Source organism: Aotus nancymaae, unplaced genomic scaffold, assembly GCF_030222135.1.
Source record: "Aotus nancymaae isolate 86718 unplaced genomic scaffold, 86718_ANA_hifiasm-v0.15.2.pri h1tg000003l, whole genome shotgun sequence".
Taxonomy (NCBI): domain Eukaryota; kingdom Metazoa; phylum Chordata; class Mammalia; order Primates; family Aotidae; genus Aotus; species Aotus nancymaae.
Genome location: NW_026988414.1, coordinates 49943631 through 49966839, shown reverse-complemented (window position 1 = coordinate 49966839; position 23209 = coordinate 49943631). Strand labels below are relative to the sequence as shown.

At 39.5% G+C, this 23209-nt stretch overlaps 1 protein-coding gene across 7 annotated transcripts in view; it reads left to right on the top strand.

The window, feature by feature from the left end:
* The window catches only part of MTAP (methylthioadenosine phosphorylase), a 116125-nt gene that overhangs the window by 30627 nt on the left and 62289 nt on the right, over positions 1-23209 (top strand). For all 7 annotated transcript variants that reach the window (XR_010344243.1, XR_010344242.1, XR_010344241.1 and 4 more), the window contains exons 5-7: positions 4065-4167; positions 16772-17011; positions 21452-21574. Coding sequence is in view for 2 of the 7 variants with exons in the window: in XM_012450009.2 (XP_012305432.1) it covers positions 4065-4167; positions 16772-17011; positions 21452-21574 (466 nt within the window). In the remaining 5 variants the exon portion in view is untranslated. The remainder of the gene's footprint in view (positions 1-4064; positions 4168-16771; positions 17012-21451; positions 21575-23209) is intronic.

Below are 23209 nucleotides of genomic sequence, written 5' to 3'. Positions count from 1 at the left end.
ACATTTCCTCAAAGGAAATATATTAACTAATGGCTGTCTTTAAGCCAATGTAAGAATCTTGATTTAAGAAACAACCTATTAGTCAATCTATTTCTAGGCTTTTCTCCCTTTCTTTGTCTGAAGGTGCCACTGTTCTCTCTTTGACTGTCTTGAATTCATTTCTCTTGCCAACACACATTATTTTGTCTACTTTACTCTTCTATAGGCATTTTTTTTTTGGTCTACTAACTTTTCTTATCACATATCCCTGCTTGACAGCCTCAAGCAATTTGTTGGATACCCTTGACTTGAGGCCCATCAAAATGTCATTCTTTTGGGTTGGCAGAAGAAATATCCAGAAGCATATTTTCCATAAATGATAGTGACTAGTGCAGAGTACTTGCTTCATGTTGTCTTACTCAGTTCTCAACGGGGACTTTATAAGGTAAGTGGGATTACTCCCATTTAAGGAAACTGATATAACTGAGGTGCAGAGAGATGAGAGTGACTTTCCCAGAGGCACACAGCTAATGAGTGGTAAAACCAGTAAATCAGTCAGTTCCTGAAATCTGTGTTTTCCAGTAGGATCCCAAGCTAATGAGGAGATAAAAATTAGTCCCCTTGCCTTTACTGGTTAAAGCAAGAGTAAGAGGCAGACCTTATCTTTTATTTCTTAGGTTAAGAGTGCATTGTGGGTCTCACTGAATTTTAAAAAGTTGTCAGCAAGGCTGCATTCCTTTCTGGAGACTTAGGGGAGAATCAATTTCCCTGCCGTTTGCCACTCACATTCCTTGGCTTATCGCTCTCATTAATCTACAAAGCCAGCAGTGGCAATGGAGTCCTCACCTCTCATCATGATGACATTGACTCTTCTGCCTCCCTCTTGCACATGTGAGGACCCATGTGAAGACATGCCACCTACCTAGTTAATCCAGAATAACCTTTTCATTTTAAGATCAGCTTGTTAGCAACCTGAATTCCATTTGCTATGTTAGTTCCCCTTTGCTATCTAAAGTAATATTCATAGGTTCTAAGGGTTAGCATATGGACATCTTTGGAGGGGGCATATTTGAAATCTAAAATGGACATGTTATTGTATCATAGTCTATTGGGAGGCAGCCACTGGAGGTTTTTGCAGCCTTGTTTTTATATTTAAGCAAGGGTGTACATGTGTGTCTTAGTCTGTTCTGGTTGATATAATGGAATACCATAGACTGAGTAGCTTCTAAGCAACAGAAATTTCTCAGTTCTGGAAGCTGTTCAAAAAAAGTTGCCAGCAGATTTGGTGTCTGGTGAGGACCCACTTTCTCACAGATGGCACCTTCACATGGTGATAGAAGGGTGACCTAGCTCTCTTGGGTCTCTTTTATAAGGGTTCTGATCCCAATCATGAAGAATCTGCTTAATCACCTCCAAAAGGCTCCATCTCCTAATACCATCACCCCTTGGGAGTTTGGATTTCAACATAGGAATTTTGGGAGGACACAAACCTTCAGACCATAGCAGTAGGGATGTTGCTAATAACCTCATGAAGAAAGAACTTGAAGAAGCTGAGTAATTTGCCCAAGACCACCCAAAAAGTCATTCAAATCCAGGGGCAAAACTACATTTCCTGTGTTTTCTCCTTGTCACTCAGAAAACTGAGCATGAGGGAGAAATATGATTTTGAATATAGAAGAGCTGTTTTGGCTGGAACTTGGAAGGCAACAGGCAGGCTCAGTTGGGCAACAGTCCCCACTTTGTGGGGTGTGATCAGCAGGCTTAGTGCAGGCTTCTTGCTAAGTTGTAAAACTTCTGATTTCTCTAATAGATACCTTCAGAAAGAGGACTGGTGGGGTGCTATTAAAATTATACACATTTCATTCTAGAGTTTCTTTTGAGAGCATAATCCACTGTCCTCAACTGTGATTATAAACCCCATTGCTCTTGGTCAGAATTTCATTCAGCATTAACAGTGCCTCATCATGTTATGCTGTGCAGGTATGTTGCTATTTGTAGGAATTTAAGTTTAGATCATTAAACATTTCAATACTGAATATATTGACACTTAAGTTGACGCAGAAGACCACAAACAGGTGGGCAAACTGTAAGAGGTATTTCTCATCTGTACCTTCCCTTCTAGTACCTTGATAGTATAGCCCAAAAACGATTTTAAGGCCTTGCTTCTTCCCCAGGGCTACCCTCTTTGCTTGCCTCTTACAAGGTTGAGTGTTGTGAGGCCCCATCTGGTGCTGACTCCAATTCTGTCTCTATCCCGGACTCACAATTGTGAGCTGCAATGGGATATCTGTACGTCTTGGTTGATATAATCTTCCTAACACCCTTGTAAAATAGACAGGTGAATACTATGTTTAATGATTGGAAAGTGAAGAGTCAAAAAGGGCAACCTGGTATAAGTCACATAGCTAGTAGTTGGGGAGCTTTGTTGAGAAAGAAAAATGCAAAATGTTCCACCCGTGAGAGGAAATTAAGACTGTAGTTAATAAGTATCATGTGCATGTTAACATTGCATGAAGCTTAACGTAAGTACATGTTATTCTTAAGGTTAAAAAGTTCAAAGCAAAGGTGCCGGGGTGGGGGGGTTCCAAGGCAAATGGGTGGGGATAGACAGGAGATAGACAGAGGTAGATGAGATGCAGGCATTATGGTGTGGAAGTTAGTTGGAGTATAGCCACTGGAGGCTTTTGTGGCCCTGTTTTGATTTTTATATCACAGTTATAAGTAGGGTTGTTGCTAATGCTTGACTCATCAAAGGCTGAAACAAAGCCAGAGCTGAAGTTGAGTACGTGGCATTGTTTTATTGGTTAATCTTTCAAAAAGAGAAAAGCCTCTGTTTATACAGGCTCAAACAGTCATTTGACCTGTTCTTCAACTCCATCTGGAATTGCTTTGGGGTTAACTTAGCATTTCCCCTAAAGCACATATGACAAGGTTGGGAGAAGCTTGGATGGGCTTTTCATTCCTCTAGAACGCTGAAGCCTTATCTCAGAGTGAGGTGACTTCAGTGCCACTGTTTAGTGTGGGGTGAACTGGAAGTAAAAGGTTAATTTTGGCGAGTGGACATGCCAGCTGTGTAAACGGAGCCAGTGAAACTATTTCTTGGTGCTGTCTCCCACCCCTGGGAGAGGACATCATGTTATCTACCTGCCCCTGTTGGCTTGACCCTTATCTCCCATGCTGTCCCCTCTTCCCTGTGTTACTCATCAGTTCAAATTTGGAATAATTGAATGCATAGAGAAAGTGGCTTGTTCTGAAAACTTCTAGCAAGAAATTTCTAGGTGACTTGGTGCTAGATTAATTTTAGCCTCTCTTATGGATTCAAAACTGTTTTGTCATAAAACTTGAACTAAGATACTTTAGACTTAATTACAGCTAGGAGAGAAAAAATCTAAGACAGCAAACAGAAAGATTCCTAAATATGGAGCAGGACAAGTGGCTATTTCAGTGGGTCACTGGCATTAAGAAATATAGTTGGGGATACAGGCAAGAATTACTCTTAGAAACATGATAATTAAATGCAAGGTAAGTACCTTGTTTGGACTGTGAAACTAACAAAACAACTGTTTTAAAAAATAGTTTTAAGACATTGGGGAAATTTGCATCTGCTCTGAGTCAAAGCCTGGGGTTTGTGTCTGTGAAAAAGCTAACAGAGGAAGCAAGTTCAACAAAATTTCAGAAACTGTTGAAATCTGGGTGAATATGGAGATATATATATGTTCACTATATGGTTTTCCACATCCGTGATGATGAAACATTTTCGTTTTGACTTATTAAGTGTTTTACCTGCCTTTCTGAGCCCAGAGTTGAGTTGTACCTGCAGTCCAACGTGGTTACTGCATCACGGCTGCCAGACCACAGACACTAATTATTGTTGTGTGGTGTGTTGCTGCCAGCTCAGGGCCAAAAAAGCTGAATATCACCCTGAAGCTTTTAAAACAAATTGTCTTCAGCTTATCCAGAGCAATTGAGTCTGGAGTAAAGACCAAAAGATTGACTTGGATAAAGTTGACTCACCAGCCCTTGGAAGATTGGAAAGATGGCCTTAAAATAAAACAAACAAAAACCTTTTTTGCTTAATTTTCTAGGACCACTATGAGACCACAATCCTTCTATGATGGAAGTCATTCTTGTGCCAGAGGAGTGTGCCATATTCCAATGGCCGAGCCGTTTTGCCCCAAAACAAGAGAGGTATGTAGTCTTTCTAGAAAGTGTACCAGAATAAATCATGGACTTGGGGTTGCATCTGGCATTTGGTTAACTGGCAGAGCAGGTTGCCCCATACCCTCACTCAAGTTTGCTTCATATTATACAAACTCTTATGAAGAGTTATTTCCTCTTGCTGATAATGCTCTGTTACTCTCATTCATTTTAAGCTGAACCACTCAAAGTTACAACCTTCCTTTTTAATAAGCTTTGATTTTGCTGTCTGGATACCTTTTAAATGATTTAACATAGACTAACACATTACTCAAGAGTATACAGTCTGGAGACAGATTACTTGGGATCAAATCTCTGGTCTTCAACAAAGTAGCTGTGTCCAAGAGGACAAATTATTTGACATCCGTGCATTTCAATTATCTTATTGTAAAATGAAGATAATGATAGCATGTACCTTATAAGACTGTGTGAGGGATGAGAAAGTTAATACTTAATGAAGTCTCTGAACCATGCCTTTCAGTTATGGAACATCCAATGGCTGGTAACTGCTTTGATGAATTAAATTACTATTACTGATCATCTAAAAATGGTCAGATTGGCAACTGTTGCCTTCGTGCTTAGTTTGGCCATTACTACCCAGCCTTCTGTCTACTGTTATAGCCAAATCACAGAACTGTGGGGATAGCCCCACAAAGGCCAGTGGTGGTATAAAGTGTGGAACCACAGCGTTAGTTCCCAAGGGACAAAAATGGCTACCATGACTAAGAAGTCTGTGGCTTGGTCCACATGTGCTAATTCTCTTACAATCCCAGGTTTGAAAGTCATATGCAACTCGAAAGATCAGAAGTATTGTTAGAGATGAACTGCCTCATAAAATCTGCCTTATAAGTTGACTTAGAGAATATAAATACCTAAACATGTTAATCATTCAGATAATGTTAACACCTGCATATAGAGAGTAGATGATTTCTTTTAGCATTTATGTTTCACCCTACATAATCACAGAAAACCCATTTCCTTATAGTTAACAGCAAGGACACCTAAATTGAGAACACAGGGATGGGATAAATATTTCTAGTCTCAAACGATAATTTGGAATCTAAAACTGAGTACTGGGGGAAGCTTCACATTTACCACTGCACATTGATTCTCTCTGACTTTGGGAAAGTACATTTTTTACTTTTTTTTTTTCAGTGCCAGGTGAAGTTTGTATATGTATGTATAGCATGTTTCTGGATAGTTATCCACAGAATGTATCAGAAAGCTACTAGTCTTACCTCTGAAACACAGATCTGCCCACATAATTTGCTATCCTGGGGAAATAAAGTATGGATAAAATTCTTGTCCACTTCAAAATGGGGACACCTTGGGAAGAAATAGTCTAAGGAGAGAATATGCATGCTGGTATGAATCTGAGGTCAGTTATCAGGCAAAATACAGTGACTTAGGGAACTAGTATTAGAAGTAGGTGGGGGAAGCACAAAGCAGCTATATAGAGTACATGCAAATGTGGGTCTGGGGTGATAATTTTCAGTAATACAAGTGAGCCTTCCTTGAAGCCAAATTAATTCAGCTAAAGGACCCTACATAAAGACTGAGAGAATGCTGGGGAAGGCAATTTAAGAAAAAGGCAAAAATAAGCCTTCAGAAAGAGATTTTTAAATATTATCTGAAATCCTAAAGAGTAAATGGTGCTGCCACTTGTTAATTTTCACTTTTAACATCCACATGATCTTTCATGTACTGATGGAATAGGACCATCATGATGAATTGTCAAGTGGCAAGCAAGGTACTCAGTGGTTGTACCATATTCTACCATTTATGTTAAAAATGTATATATACAAAGAAGTAAATATGTAAATATATGCAAATAAAATATCTTTGGAAAGTTGAAAAGCATATAGAGACACTGTGATCTTTTGCTCCAAGAACCACTGTAGGAACTTACCAGGAAAACCAAAAGAATTCAAAGATCCTTTGAAAGAAGTGGCACACCACTGCAAATTCAGCAAAATAGGCAAAAAACTGAGTTCCCAAAGTGTGAGTTGGGGAGAACCTACCTCCAAACATACATCCCCACTGAGGAAATCTGAAAATCCAGATCATGGGAGAAGGATTTAACCTTACCTAGAGATGAAACGGATTTAGGGAGTTATGTGAAATATGAAAGTAGAAGTAGCAGCAGGAAGTGCCTTGGATATACTCCCAGTCTCCACCTTGAGTCCAGGAAAGCCAGTCCTGACTATATCTCACAGTGGCTCTCAGGAAAGGCAGCCATTGGAATTGGAGAGGGATCGCAGAGGGAAGAAATGAAATTTTAGTGGTTTCAGCTGGACACAAATTTTCTTGGGTGGACTAGCGGGAGCTTCTGCCAGTGGAGTGGGCAAACGGGAAAGGGTGAGGTCCAAAAGCCATGCTTGCTTTCTCAGTGGGGTAGCTCACAGCCTGGGGCAAGGTCTGAACAGTGCACTCTGGGAGTGAGACTAGCCTCACCAACTGCATGGTAGCTGGGTGAGGCCTCTTGCTGCTGGATATCCCCCACTACCCTGGAGAAATATATGATAAAGCAGAAGCAGCCAAGATCCCCTCTGGAACATAAACCCATTGGCCTGACAAACCACCCCCACCCCCCAGTTCCCACAGTGGATGCAGCAAGACCTGCCCAAGAAGAGTCTGAGCCCAGACCCACCTAACCCTGCCACCATCTGATGGTAACTCCCTACCCGCCCTGGTAGCTGAACTCAAAACGCAGAAACTTTAGAGCTTTATGGCCCTGCCTATTGCCCAAGAAACCAAAATAGTTACCTTGGGCATCTTAGGTCAAGCTTAGAGCCCCTTGCTACTGCTGCAGCTGGTGCTCTTGTGAAAGTACGACCTCCTGGCTGGAGGCCAGTCAACTCAGGCCATTACAGCAACTCATGAAAGAATAACCCTGATCCCAGGAAGGAGAAGACAAGACCTAATTGCACTGCCTGCAACATCCTGGGTAACCAGAGGTCCTGAGTGTGTCCACATGACAGCTTCACTGCTAGCATAAGCAGCATTCAAGAGAACCAGCACACTAAACATATCTATAACCAATGACTCTTACAGAGTTTACTTCACTTCCCTGCCATCTCTACCAGAGCAGGTGCTGGTAGCTACAGCTTGGAGACCCGAAGATGGATCACGTTGCAGGACTCATTGCAGATATCCCTTAGCACCAGCCCAGAGCCTGGTACCCCCAATGGGTGGCTAGACCCAGAACAGCAATAACAATCACTGCAGTCCGGCTCTCAGGAAGCCCCATCCCTAGGGGAAAGGGGAGAGCACCACAAGGGATCACCCTATGGGACAAAAGAATCTGAACAGCAGACCTTGAGTTTCAGACGTCTCCAGTGAAATAGTCTACCAAAATGACAACCAGAGAATCATTTCTGGTAATACGACAAAATAGGGTTCTATAAAACCCCCAAAAGATCATACTAGCTCCTTAGTAATGTATCCAAACCAAGAAGAAATCTCTGAATTGCCAGATAAATAATTCAGAAGCCTGATTATTAAGCTATTCGAGGTGAAAACCAACATAAAGAAATTTTAAAAAACGATACAGGATATGGATGAAAACTTCTCCAGAGAAATACATATAAAGAAAAAACAATCACAGCTTCTGGAAATGAAAGACACACTTAGAGACATACAAAATGCAATGGAAAACATCAGCAGTAGACTAGAACAAGTAGAAGAAAGAACTTCAGACTTTGAAGACAAGGCTCTTGAATTAACTGAATCAGACAAAAATAATTTTTAAAAAATGAATTAAGCCTTGAAGAAATTTGGGATTATGTTAAAGGGCCAAACCTAAGAATAATTGCTGTTCCTATGAAAGAAGAGAAATCTAAAAGTTTGGAAAACTTACTTGAGGGCATAATTGAGAAAAACTTCGCTGGCTTTGCTAAAGATCTAGACATCCAAATACAAGAAGCTCAAAGAACACCTGGGAAATTTATTGCAAAAAGATCATCACCTAGGCACATATTTGTCAGGCTATCTAAAGTCAAGATGAAATAAAGAATCTTGTGAGACAAAAACATCAGATAACCTATAAAAGGAAAACCTATCAGATTAACAGCAGACTTCTCAGCAAGCCAGAAGCCAGAAGGGATTGGATTCCCATTTTTAGCCTCTTGACACAAAATGATTCTCAGCCAATAATTTTGTATCCAGTAAAACTGAGATTCATAAATGAAAGAGAGAGAATCTTATTTTGACAAATGTTGAATTTGCCACTACTGAGCCAGCACTACAAGAAATGCTTAAAAGAGTCCTAAATCTTGAAACAAAACCTCAAAATACGCCAAAATAGAACCTCGTTAAAGCATAAATTGCACCAGACCTATAAAACAATAATACAATGGCAAAATAACAAGGTCTTTAGGCAAAAACTAGCATGATGAATAGAACAGAACCTCACATTTCAATACTGATGTTGGATGTAAATGACCTAAATGCTCCACTTAAAAAAAAATGCACAATGGCAGAATGGATAAAAAGGTACCAACCAAGTATCTGTGGTCTTCAAGAGAGTCACCTAGCACACATGGACTCACATAAACTTAAGGTAAGGGAGTGGAAAATGCTATTCCATGTAAATGGAAACCAAAAGCAAGTAGGAGTAGGTATTTTTATATCAGAAAAAAACAGACTTTAAAGCAACAACAGTTAAAGCAAAGACAGACATTACGTAATGATAAAAGGAGTAGTCCCAACAGGAAAGTATCACAGTTCTAAATATATATGCATTTAACACTTGAGCTCCCAAATATATAAAATAATTACTAATAGACCTAAGAAATGAGATAGATAGCAACACAATAATAGTGGGGGATTCGGTACTCCTCTGATGGCACTAGACAGGTCATCAAGATAGAAAGTCAACAAAGAAACAATGGATTTAAACTATAACCTAGAATAAATTGACTTAACAGATATTTACAGAACAATCTACCCAACAACTGCAGAATGTATATATTTTTTTTATCAGCACATGGAACATTCTCCACAATAGAACATATGATATGCCACAAAACAAGTCTCCACAAATTTAAGAAAATCAAAATTATATCGAGTACTATCTCAGATCACAATGGAATAAAATTGGAAATTAACTCCAAAAGGAGCCCTCAAAACTACAAATACGTAGAAATTAAATCTCCTGAATGATCTTTGGGTCAACAATAAAATCAGATGGAAATTAAAATATTCTTTGAGCTAATGATTATAGTGACAACTTATCAAAACTTCTGGGATACAGAAAAAGTGGTTCTAATGGGAGAGTTCATAGCATTAAATGCCTACATCAAAACATCTAGGAGAGGATAAATGGACAATCTAAGGTCACACCTCAAGGAACTAGAAAAACAAGAATAAACCAAACCCAAACCTAGCAGAAGAAAAGAAACAACGGAGATCAGAGCAGAACTAAATGAAATTGAAACCAGAAAATACAAAAAATAAATGAAACAAAAAGCTGATTATTTGAAAAGATAAAATTGATAAACCATCAGTGAAATTAACCAAGAAAATAAGAGACAAGATCCAAATAAGCTCAATGAGAAATGAAATGAGATATTACAACCAATACCACAGAATACAAAAGACTATTCAAGGATACTATGAACGCCTTTATGCACACAAACTAGAAAATCTAGAGGAGATGGGTAAATTCTTGGAAATACATGACTGTCCCTGATTAAATCAGGAAGAAATGGAAACCCCAAACAGACCACTAACAAGTAGCAAGATTAAAACAGTAATTTTTAAAAATTGCCAACAACAACAACAAAATCCAAGACCAGATGGATTCACAGCTGAATTCTATCAGACATTCAAAGAAGAACTGGTACCAATCTTACTGAAACTTCCAAAAGAGAGAGAAAGCAGGAATTCTTCCTAAATCTTTCTATGAAGCCAGTATCCCCCTAATTCCAAAACCAGAAAGGAACATAACAAAAAAAGAAAACCACAGGCCAATATCCCTGATATACGTAGCTGCAGAAACACTCAACAAATTACTAGTTAACCAAATTCAACAGCCTATCAAGCTAATACACCATGATCAAGTGGGTTTTATACCAAAGATGAAGGGATGGTTTAACGTAGGCAAGTCAATAAATGTGATACATCATATAAACAGAATTTGAAACAAAAATTATATGGTCATCTCAGTAGATAGAGAAAAAGCTTTTGAATTTGACACAATCCTGCATCTAGTTACAATTAAAACCCTCAGCAAAATTGGCATAGAACAGACATACCTCAAGGTTATAAAAGTCATCTATGACAAACCCACAGCCAAAGCAGTGGGGAAAGGACACCCTATTTAACAAATGACGCATGATAATTGGCAAGCCAGATGTAGATGAAAAATGAAACGAGATCTTCATCTCTTACATTATACAAAAATAAGCAAGATACCACCTTAGTCCTGCAGAATGGCCGTAAGCAAAAAATAAAAATAGATGTTAGTGTAGATGTGGTGAAAAGGGAACACTTTTACACTACTGGTGTGTGAATGTAAAGTAGTACAATGGAAAACTGTATAGTGATTCTTTACAGAACTGTCATGTGATCCAGCAATCCCACTCCTGGGGGTCTACCCAGAGGAAAAGAAGTCATATGGAAGTCATGAAAAAGACACTTACACATGCATGTTTGTAGCAGGACAACTTAAAATTGTAAAAACTATGGAACCAACCTAAATGCCCATCGACCAATGAGTGGATTAAAAAAATGTGGTGTATATATACATCATGGTGCGATGGTTAATACTGAGTGTCAGCTTGATTTGATTGAAGGATGCAAAGTATCAATTCTGGGTGTGTCTGTGAGGATGTCGTCAAAGGAGATTAACATTTGAGTGAGTGGGCTGGGAAAGGCAGACCCATCTTAATCTGGGTGGGCACAGTCTAATCAATTGCCAGCATGGCTGGAATATAAGCAGGCAGAAAAATGTGAAAAGAGAGACTGGTCTAGGCTCCCAGCCTACATATTTCTCCCATGCTGGATGCTTTCTGCCCTCGAACACTGGACTCCACATTCTTCACTTTTGGAACTCAGACTGGTTCTTTTTGCTCCTCAGCCTGCAGATGGTGTATTGTGGGACCTTGTGATCATGTGAGTTAATATTTAATAAATTCCCCTTTATATATCTATTCCACTAGTTCTGTCCCTCTACAGAACTCTAATACAGATTTTGGTACCAGGAGTGGTTCTAAAGGAACAGAATATTAAGGATGGAGTTCTTTTGTTGGTTTGTGGGGATTCTGGTGTTGGCTGCTTAATCTGATTAGACCCAAAGATGCTAAGGCCTCTACTTCTAATAGTATGGAGAACACTGATAGTGCTTGGCATGAACTGTTTAGAGAGTTATGCAAAATAAATGCATTTGATACTCCTGATTCATCATTCGTGAGAGGCAAGGACTCTACATAATACCTTTGACCATATGTGGAGAACCAAGGAACACAATGAAGCTGGTTGGTTGCTCCTAAGTTCAGTGGACAAAGTGATGAAAGAAAATAATGAACTCAGGGATTCTGTCTCCCAGTTTCAGAAGCAGATACTGAACCTCAAATATGCTAAGATTGCACTGAATGGGAGTCTTATCTCCTCTAGAAAAAGAGCTGAAATTGTGGAAAAACAGACGCAAGCTCTTATCAAGTGAGTGGCTGACCTGCAATGAAAGGTACATGCACAGCCTCGCCACGTGTATACTGTTAAACTGAGAGTTGATTGAAAACAAATGAGACCCTGCAACTTGGAACTGGGATGTGTGGGAGGACCCTGATGAAGCTGGGGTCACTGAGTTTGTAAACTCTGATGAACCTTTTTTGCCAGAAGAAACAGCTTTCTCATCCCCAGAAGTGGCAACATCCTCTCACTGACCTATGCTGCTATCAGCCTTTTCACCTTTGTCTGAGGAGATACACCCTGCACTGCTTGAGGCAACAGTGATGGCCTCCCTTGAGGCAGTTGCCAGGCAAGATAATGTTGATTCTTCCCAGGAGCTACCCCCAAGACCCCCATTTGCTTCTAGACCTATAACTAAAGTCCCCATAGGCCCCTAGAGGTGAAGTTGAGATTGTGACCCAAAAGGAGGTGTGCTACACTCAGAACCACTTGGGTTTTCCAATTTATATAAACAGAAATCTGGAGAACAGGCATGGGAATGGATACTACAGGTGTGGGATAATGGTGGAAGGAACATGAAGTTGGATCAGGCTGAATTTATTGATTTGAGCCCACTAAGTACAGACTCTGCATTTAATGTTGCAGCTCTGGGAGTTGGAAAAAATAGTTTACTTGCTTGGTTAGCTGAAATATGGATTAAAAGATGGCCCACTGTGAACAAACTGGAAATGTCTGTTCTACCTTGGCTTAATTTAGAGGAAGGTATCCAAAGGCTTATAGAAATTCGGATGGTGGAATGGATTTGTCACTTTAGACCTACTCACCCCTGCTGGGAGGGTCCAGAAGATATACCCTTGACCAATGCCTTGTGAAATAGATTTGTGAGGATAGCATCTGCATCTTTGAAGAGCCTTGTAATTGCTGTTCTCTGCATGTCAGATCTAACTTTGGTAACCACAGTCACTCAACTACAAAATTGAAATGCAGTGGGAATAAGTGGATTCCAAGGTGGCAGGGGCCATGTGGCAGCACTCAACCATCAAAGGTAAGGTGGGCATAGCTACTGTAATGGGCAGCAGAGGGAGAATGGCAATCAGAATAGTCTGACTCATGTAAAGCTCTGACATTGGCTAATTAATCACAGCATTCCTAGAAGTAAAATTGATAGGAAGCCTACTACATTCCCACTTAATTTATACAAGCAGAAAACTTCTAGGTCATATGGACAAAAGACTAATTTGAATTATAAAAACAGAGAATCACAGCCCCTCAACCAATTTCTAGACTTGAGCCAGTTTACAGATCCAGAACCCCTTGAATGAAGTGGGGGTTGGGTTCCCTTGAGGAAGGACCCCACTATATTACTGACAGTTTATGCTGTATTTCTCCCATCCTTCCCCAAGGAGACCTCCAGCGTTTTACCAGAGTAACTGTGCATTGGGGAAAGGGAAATAATCAGACATTTCAGGGACTACTGGACACTGGCTCTGAGCTGACGTTGATTCCAAGGAACACAAAACATGATTATGGTCCTCCAATTAAAGTAGGGGCTTATAGAGATCAGGTAATTAATTAATGGAGTTGTAACTCAGGTCTGACTTACAGTAGGTCCTGTGGGTACCCGGACTCATCCTGTGGTCATTTCCCCAATGTCAGAATGCATAACTGGCATAGACATACTTAGCAGCTGGCAGAACCCCCACATTGGCTCCCTGACTGGTAGAGTGAGCACTGTTATGGTGGGAAAGGCCAAATAGAAGTCAATAGAGCTGCCTCTACCTAGAAAAGTAGTAAATCAAAAACAATATTGCATCTCTGGAGGGATTGCAGTGATTAGTGCTACTATCAAGGACTTGAAATACACAAGGATGGTGATTCCCACCACATCCCCATTTAGCTCTCCCATTTGGGTCATACAGAAGACAGATGGATCATGGAAAATGACCATGGATTATCATAAGCCTAACCAGGTGGTGACTCCAGTTGCACTGTTTTACCAGATGTGGGTTCATTGCTTGAGCAAATTAACACATCTCCTGATACCTGGTATGCAGCCATTGACTTGGCAAATCTTTTTTTCTCCATTTGTGTCCATAAGGCTCACCAGAAGCAATTTGCTTTCAGCTGGCAGGGCCAGCAATATACCTTTACTGTCCTACCTCAAGGGTATATCAACTCTCCAGCTTTGTGTCATAATCTTACTCAGAGAGACCTTGATCCCTTTTTGCTTCTGCAAGATATTATACTGGTCCATTACATTGATGACAGTGTGCTGATTGGATCCAGTGAGCAAGAAGTAGCAAACACAATGGACTTATTGGCGAGAAATTTGTGTGCCAGAGGATGGGAAATAAATCTGACTAAAATTCAGGGACCTTCTACATTTTTAGGGGATCCAGTGGTATGGGGCCTGTCGAGATATTCCTTCTAAGGTGAAGAATAAATTGCTGCATTTGGCCCCTCCTGCAACCAAGAAAGAGGCACAATGCCTGTTGGTCCAGTTTGGATTTCAGAGGCAACACATTTCTCATTTGGGTGTGTTACTTTAGCCCATCTATCAAGTGACCCAATAGGCTGCCAGTTTTCAATGGAGTCCAGAACAGGAGAAGGCTCTGCAGTATTTCCAGGCTGCTGTGCAAACTGCTGTGCCATTTGGGCCATATGACCCAGCAGATCCAATGGTGCTTGACTAATATAATGGAATACTCAGCCATAAAAAGGGAAAAAAATAATGGCATTACAGACATCTAGATGGAGTTGGAGACCATTATTCTCAGTGAAGTAGCTCAGGAATGAAAAACCAAATGTTCCCATTTGTATGTGGGAGCTAAGCCATGGAGATGCAAAGGCATAAGAATGGACAATATACAAAGGCAATATAATGGACTTTGGGGCCTCAGGGGGAAGTAAGAGAGGAGGGTCAGGGATAAAAGACTACACATTGGGTGCAATGTATACTTCCTGGGTGACAACTGCATCAAAATATCAGAAATCACACCAAAGAGCTTACACATATCACAGTAAACACCTGCTCCCCAAAAACTATTGAAATGAAAAAAAGCTATTGAAATGAAACCACTAGTAATAGTGGTTTCTCTTGGGAAGGGACAGTGGTTTTATTACTTAAGTTTTGTACCATGTACAAACATGTGTTCCAAAAGCAGTGTTACTTCTATTCATTTTAGGAGTTAATCTGAAACTCATGAAAGTCCTGACATTAAATCTATTTAGTCTGGTGATCTAATATTGCTAGTTCCTTGGTGAGGGTTGTGGTAGTTTTAATATCACATCTGTCTGGTAGTTCACAGTACTTATATGAAATAAGAAAATGAAATCATTTTAACCCCAGACCTGGACCTTGACCCTGTATTTGATATTTTTTGCTACCTTAAGAGAATGTTAGCTGTTCTTGAGGGAATGCAACATGCTAGTTCAAGTGGCCAACACATATTCATAGCCTCCATTGCTTCCTCCTCCTCACAGGCATGGTTCCTATCTCCCAAAGTGCCAGAGTGATGGTGAGGATTTAATTGTCAAGGGCCATTCATCTCTAGAAGCACTCTGAACTTTAGCCAAGGCATGCAGCTCAGTTATTCAAGATCTTTAAAGACATTATTGAACCAGCAGGAGTGGGCTTGGTATGTCTTAACTTTGGGGAAAAAAGAGGAGGTAGAGATTTAGGCTTTTGCCTTTATAACATACATTTTTCAGGAAAAAGTGTTAGTTAAGCATAATTGTAGCATCAACTGTTCATTGTCCATAGCTTGCTAAATTTTGAGTTGCAAGGGTCTTGTTAAAATTCTGTTTCCCATTGCAGTGGCACAGTGTAAGTTATTTTTTAAGGAAATAGGTTAATTCGTTTATGTGATGAACACATGTGCAGGTAAGACTTTGCCTAGATTGGAGACTTTTACTTTGAGTCACTCCACTTTATTTATATAGTGTCCCTGTAACCTTAGCCAACTATGTGTAGAAGCTGCCAGTATTAATAATTGTTAGAAGACCAGCTTAGCATTTGTGCATACAGTGTTTACGGCATACTTGGCATGCTTCTATGCTGATATATACCTTAGTTCATTTGCTGTTCCTCATAAGTTTCAGTTATGCATTACCACTATTCTCAGTTTACACTTGAGAAAACTAAGGCATACAAAGATTAGATTATTTTTTAACAGTGCTTCAGTAAGTTAACAGTTAAGTTGAAAAGACTGTTTTTTAAATTAAAAGGATACATCGAAGCATAAGCTAAGAAAAAGTGAAGTCAACTTGAAGATTAGATGTACAATATTAAATAAAACACTGGAGAAAATGATCAAACTTTTTAATGATGTTTCTTAAAAATCCATGCCTAGCCTTGTCACTAAAGGAATTCCAAGATGTTTATCCCTGAACAGAAAAATATTAGAACAAATCTGTGGAAAGGCAATAGGCAAAAGAGAAATCACTTTCTAACCAGAAAAAGCTTTTTCAAAAGTCTTCAGATTCTGTAGTTTTAAAAGTAATGAAAATTAACTTATCAGAAGCCTGGAAATACAACTCAACACACCTGCTTGAGAAGATGAGTGACAACAGACACCTTAGCTTAGCCTGCAAGGCTAAGGCTAAGACTCAAGTCTGTATTCTTAAACCAGCTTAGTCTCTTAAAGTTGTTAAGAAGCAAATGAGATTAAAGCTTATAGACAAATGCCTGGTGAGTAGAAAGAGCTCAGTGCTTGCTTGTGTAGCTATTAGTTTCTATGTACAAAGGGCTGGGGGAACAGAGGATTATGTAAATGAGAAAGAGTCCAGAAAACACCCTTCTGTGGTCTTCTAGGTTTTTTTCTGAGAAGCTGTCAGATACTAGGCATTTATTATAGTGATAGATCATCTTTAAGAAATAAACTTGTTAAACATTGAAGGAAAATGCAGGCTTAAGTTGTACATGTACTTGTATGTTTTGAAGTTTCTGGTTTTTCTTTTCTAGGTTCTTATAGAGACTGCTAAGAAGCTAGGACTCCGGTGCCACTCAAAGGGGACAATGGTCACAATTGAGGGACCTCGTTTTAGCTCCCGGGCAGAAAGCTACATGCTCCGCACCTGGGGGGCAGATGTTATCAACATGACTACAGTTCCAGAGGTGGTTCTTGCTAAGGAGGCTGGAATTTGTTATGCAAGTATCGCCATGGCAACAGATTATGACTGCTGGAAGGAGCATGAGGAAGCAGTAAGTAGAATTCTCTTCTGAGCACATATGGTGTGGTTTTCTGGGTGCCAATAAGAGGGTGTCTTAACTATTTATTTCTTTTACACTAGTTTCTGAAAGTGCCTTTCTACAAGGTTTGGAAGTTGTCAATATTTTCTGTAGGTCCCATTGGAAGGTAAGAACAAAGATCATAGGAAAGAAAGAGATGCTTTTACCTAAGGATCAACAGTGAGTAGTACATTGTAGGCATGTAGATGTGTTGGGAATCATACTGAGACTTGGGCCTTATCTTAAGGATAAAGGTATATTTTGATTGCCAATTTCTTCTGCTATGCCACTGGTTTTTGTTTTCAAGAACCCTTTCCTGGTGAGACAGCTGTATGTTCACACCCATCTATTTAACCTACCATGGCTGGATACTATGTTCAGCATAGAAATGTAACAGCAAACAGACAAGTCCTTAAGGAGCCAACGTTCTGTTATGGGAGACAGAAGTCAAGTAAACCAATATAAGAAAGCTAATGGTTATAAAGAAATAGAATGGTGAGGTACAAGGGTACCTATTGAGTTGACCAGACCAAATATTTGAAGTATGAGAAGGCTTCCTGTTTTAAGTGTGATGGGCAAAAAGGGCATATTGAGTAGAGTGGAAAGGAAGGAGATGGGAGAAGGGAGAGAGAGGAGGGATGCAATATGGCAGAGCCAGGCCATATAGACTGTGTTAAGGGTTTCAAATGGAAGGTCAGTTACGGGTTCAGGCAGCGAAGGCAGCAGGATCCAGATGGAATTTGAGGACACTGGAAAAATGAGGTCAGCTTCCAAAACAAATGCTTTCCTTGTGGAAATGTTTAAACATCTACATAAGTACAGGGTGGAGTATAATGAATTCCAGGTACCCATCACCCAGGTTCCACAATTAGCCATGGCCAGTCTTGTGTCATATGTATGTCCCTACCTATTTCTGTCTCCCCGGCCCTCATCTTGAAGTTAATATTTTCCTAAAGGGTCTTTTTAAAAATTAAATTATAACCATACCATCATTATACAAAAATAGTGATACTAATCTCTTAATATAATCAAATATTTAGACTATCGATTTTTCCTTCAGTCTCATAATTTTTAACAATTGGATCAAATCAGAATCCCTTACAATCCATACATTGTATTTTAATGATATGCCTTTTATCACAATCTAATTTTCACCTCCTTCTCTTTTTATTCCTTGTGTTACTTGAAGAAACTAGATCGTTTGTCCTGTCATTTATCTCATTTTAAGATAAAAAAAGGACAAAACTGCAGTCACTTTTGAAGTAAGGAAAAATATTAGGGGTGACCTTTCTAAGCACATTTAGGGAAGTGACATCTCCAAAGAGGCCTTTACCACCATTTTAGAGAGTTGTTTTACATCTAATTTTACATAAAACTGGGTTAGATCTTCCTGCCACCTGTCCATCCATGTGCACAGTGTTTTGGGTCGTAGATGAACGAACACATGTTCTTTGTTTTTCATGAGTTCCTCATGATGACTCCTCAGTGTAATAAACTGTTTGCTTAGTACTAGGATGCCTTTTCTGTAAGAGATTTGCCAGTTCTTATATTAAGTCACAACATAATATCTTATTTGGCAGCTTTTGTAACCTAAGGAACAACTCAGCCTTATGATGTCAAGAAGCTGCTTCCAATTAGTAGGAAATTCCAGCACCTGCCACACCCTGAGAGCGGTTTGCTTCCTGCCTGTGACTTTCTGCCCAGTCTAATAACATATGTCCCCTCCTTTGTAGAACCAGCAGTGATTTCCTTTAGTAGCCAAATGTGGTTGGGGAAATAGTCAGATGGAGATACTTTGTTGAAAAGCAGAGAAACTAAGCTCTGTAAATGGTAAGGCTTGAAGATAGTGTTAAATACCACAAGGAAGGCACAGATAAAGATGGCATTATTTCAGCCAATCGTGTGTGTCATTGTGCTTTGTGTGGATGTGCAGCCTGGCATGGCAAGAAGGATTTGGGTTCTATAAAGCCGTCTTCAGATTCCAGTTGCTCCATTTACTTGTCACACTGGGCGAGTTATTTCAGTTGTTTACTCTTCTGTAGAATGAAGCCAGGGTTCTGGGTGAGAAGTGAAAGTTGTTTAGTCATTATTCTGACCTTGAAGGATTACTGGAAGACTTAAACCAAATGATATATGTGAAACAACAAGTATAGTGCTGGCTCATAGGAGGGTGATTAACAGATGGTGGCTCTGATGGAGTGGGGGCCTGAGAGGTAGCATTTGAGCTGCACCTTGAAAAGAGGGTTTATTATGGGAAGGTCAGTAGGAAGGACATTTTGGGTGGAGCCCAACAGCTGGAACAAAGAGAAGGGACGTCAGTGTCTATACAGAAATAATCAGTCACAGGAAAAACATATAAGGAAATGAGAAAATACAAGGCAAATTTCTTGGATGCTTCATGTCTCTGCATTCAAACACTCAGCTTAAAACATATCATTTACATGTACCTGGCAGATACCCAGCCTGTCACTGCTTTGTGTTCCCATAGTAGTGTGAACTCCCCTCTGCTACAGTGTTCATCATTTTTTCCTAAACACATCTTGGTGTTTATGGGCGGGATCTGGACTATATTAAGGAAACAGAAAGGTGTAATCATTATGGCCCTGAATGTTGGATTTCTTGAAAGCATAGTAAGGCATGTCAAGTACTCTATCTCTGATGGTAATTTTATATTCACTTTCTTCAACTTTTTCTTATGAAGCTATTTTAGTCATATAAAAAAGTAGCCAATAGTACATGAATTCAGCATCTAACTTCAACCATTGTATTAACTTACAACCAATATAATTATTACTTCCATCAGTCATTTTATCCATAAACACTTCAGGAGGTATCTAACATGACCACATTATCATTTTCATTCTCCAGTAATAATTCTTTAATATACCCAGCCAAAATTTAAATTTCTAGTTAAATGCCTTAAAGTATTTTATTGGTTGCAAGGCTTTTGTGAAGGAGCCATGTCCTGTTGAGTTTCCCACAGTCTGAATTGCTGAAATCATCTCCTTAGAGTAGTTTAATAGGTTCTCTGTCCTCTGTATTGTCTATAAATTGGTAGCTAGATTTAGAGATTCAATCAGATTTAGGTGTCTTAAAGTAGCATTTTATTTTTCCATCAGGAAGCACATAATGAGTGGTTTATTTGTTTGAGATTTTGTTTGTTTAGTTTGGTTTGTGATGTTAGCAGCCAATCCATTAACTCACTGGGAGCCATAAAAATGGTGGTATTTTAATTCTATGTTTTTCTTTTGCTGGAATAATTTTCTAAGGAGAGACAGTTCTGTTTGGTTATCCAGTGTAGCAATAGTTTTAACACTATAATCCATTTGACTGTGGACATGAAGAGAACAGCCACATCTTTCTAGACCATACTAACCTATTATACATCTGAGATATTTTCTCAGATAACCATATTGAAATCTGTATTAGTCTGTTATCACATTGCTATGGAGAAATACCTGAAACTCGGTAATTTATAACGAAAAGAGGTTTAATTGGCTTATGGTTCTACGTGCTGCATAAGAAGTGTGATGCTGACATCTGCTCAGCTTCAGGGGAGGCCTCAGGAAACTTCCAATCATGGTGGAAGGCAAAAGGAGAGTGAGGCGTCTCACATGGTGGGAGCAGGAGTAAGAGAATGTGAGGAGAGGTGCTATACACTTTTAAACAATCAGATCTCACAAGAACTCACTATCAGTACAACAGCACCTGAGGATGCTGTTAAACTATTCTATGAGAAATCCAACCTGGTGATCCAGCCACCTCCCACCAGTCCCCACCTCCAACAGTTCAACCTGAGATTTGGTGAGGACACAGATCCAAACCATATACAAATTAATCAGTGCTTTTCAGACATGTCACTGAGTTTCTCTAGGACCTCCCTGCTAGGACTAAGACCATCTTGATAAATGCAGAGCTTGAACTCAGAGGATTAAACGTAGAATAAACAGACTTCACAAGTCAGGTTTTTCTTAGTCTGTCTGGACTGTTGTAACAAAACACCATAACATTGGTGGCTTCTGAATAACAGAAGTTTATTTTTCACATTTCTGGATGTTGGAAAGTCCAAGATAAAGGGACAGGCACATTTGGTGTCCAGTGAGAGCCCACTTGCTCACAGACAACCGTCTTCTCACTGGAACCTCACAAGATGGAAGGGCCCCTGGAAGAATGGCACTGGGGCCTCTTTTGTAAGGTCACTAATCCTATTCACAAGGACTCTGCCTTCATAACCTAATTGCCTCCCAAGTACCCAACTTCCAAATATTCTACATTGAGGATTAGATTTCCACAGATGAATTTGAGGGGGACACAAACATTTAGACCATAGCCAGGCTGGAACTCAGGAATATGTTTTATGACAAGCAGTGGAATTTTAAGTTCAAGTAACCTCCAGTGCTGTTATTTCTCTAGGTTTCGGTGGACCGGGTCTTAAAGACCCTGAAGGAAAATGCTAATAAAGCCAAAAGTTTACTGCTCACTACCATACCTCAGATAGGGTCCATGGAATGGTCAGAAACCCTCCATAGCCTGAAGGTAAGTATCAGCCATGTGCAAGCGGGCGTGTCCATAGACCCTCCATTGCCTTCTTTTCTTATTTGCATTTCACCTTTGGTCCTCATGTATTTTCTGCCAGCTTAGATGTTTTCAAAAAGTTTTTGCGACATTTGCTACCATACCAACCTCTTGTGATATTGAGTACTCATATTTTCTGGCTAGTAATGCAAGACTATTGAAAGCTGGGGTTGAGAGAGTTTTATTATCTAGTGTACCAGGTTCTTCACATTGTCCTGCTCTGTAATATATCCCAAAGTCTTCAGAAGATTGATAGTGCTTTTTCTGCATATCACTTATATTGTTGACAAAGCTATTTTCTCTTTGGCAGATCCATTCAAATTTGTGGCAATCCTTTAGAGCCAAAACTCTGACAGTAGTACCAAAATGGTGCCAGAAAATATCTGCTTAAGGTTAAACTTGCATCACACTAAAACAGTACTTAATGATAAGCATGGGATGGTTGCAGATGGATAGCTTTCCAACATCTAGTATTAATTCCCAGAATATAATTTAAACTGACTGAAAAACAGTCAGTTTAAATTATATTCTGGGAATTAATACTAGATGTTGGAAACTATTATAGAAAGAATTAATACAAATCCCTCGGTGTTGCAGGATTTGTCTTTGGGCACTTTGTGACTCTTAACCACATAGGTAAAGACTTGCCTCATACTGATCAGATACTGCATTCTCCTGCTATCCAAAGAGACTTCATACCTTGAAGTCTCCTAGAATACACCTGTACCTTTGGGTCTTCTGGCAGTGGTGGAGAGAGGATTTGAAAGGTTGATCTAAGCCCTCCCTACCTGAATTACCGCCTAGGAGCTCTGGAATGAGAGAGCCACAATTTTAGCATAATGAGGACATTGTATGGTGGTAAGTGACTGACAATCACTGGGCATGGCAGAGTGTTGATTTGTAGTGTTTGCTGATTTACGTGGTACAAGTGCTCCAGTATGGCCAATTTCACACTACTAATGTGAAGCCACTGATGTGTTGAGAATTGATACACACAGTCAGCTCTTGTAAGCTGATGTGAACAGGATCCAGCACACCACTGTAAATAAGGTGTCTCTCAGCAGTTAGGACTAATAGGAATGTTGGAATTTGTATCTTCTCTACTAAGAAACAAATCTATTGGTTTCAACACTGTATACTTAGGAGCTAAATGTTATTTAATGAATAAATGATATCCCATTTTCCCCATGAAGTGTTTTATCATAATAGGATACAGGAAACCCTTATTATTAGAATGAAAAGGGAAAAAATAAAGTCTGAGTGCAGTCAGATGGCACAACTGGAGCTTGCATAAAAAGCGCATGTTGGTTTGCTAGAAATGTGACTTACATTTGTACTGTTACTAGCAAAATGATACAGAAGTTTATTTTTTTTAAGTCTCCCAACTGACCCCACTTTGACCATGGTCTTTCAAGCTTGAAGTTAATTTCTCAAGTAATAAATTTACTGTTTAAGCTTCATTTTTAAATAAAAATGCTTAAAGGTTAGAAATCAGTGTTCTCCTTTCTTGGAACTTCTGAAATTGTGTGTAAAATTGTGTGGTTTTATTTGTATGCATTTTTAAAGAGGGTTAGTTTATGTAGTTTTCATCAGATT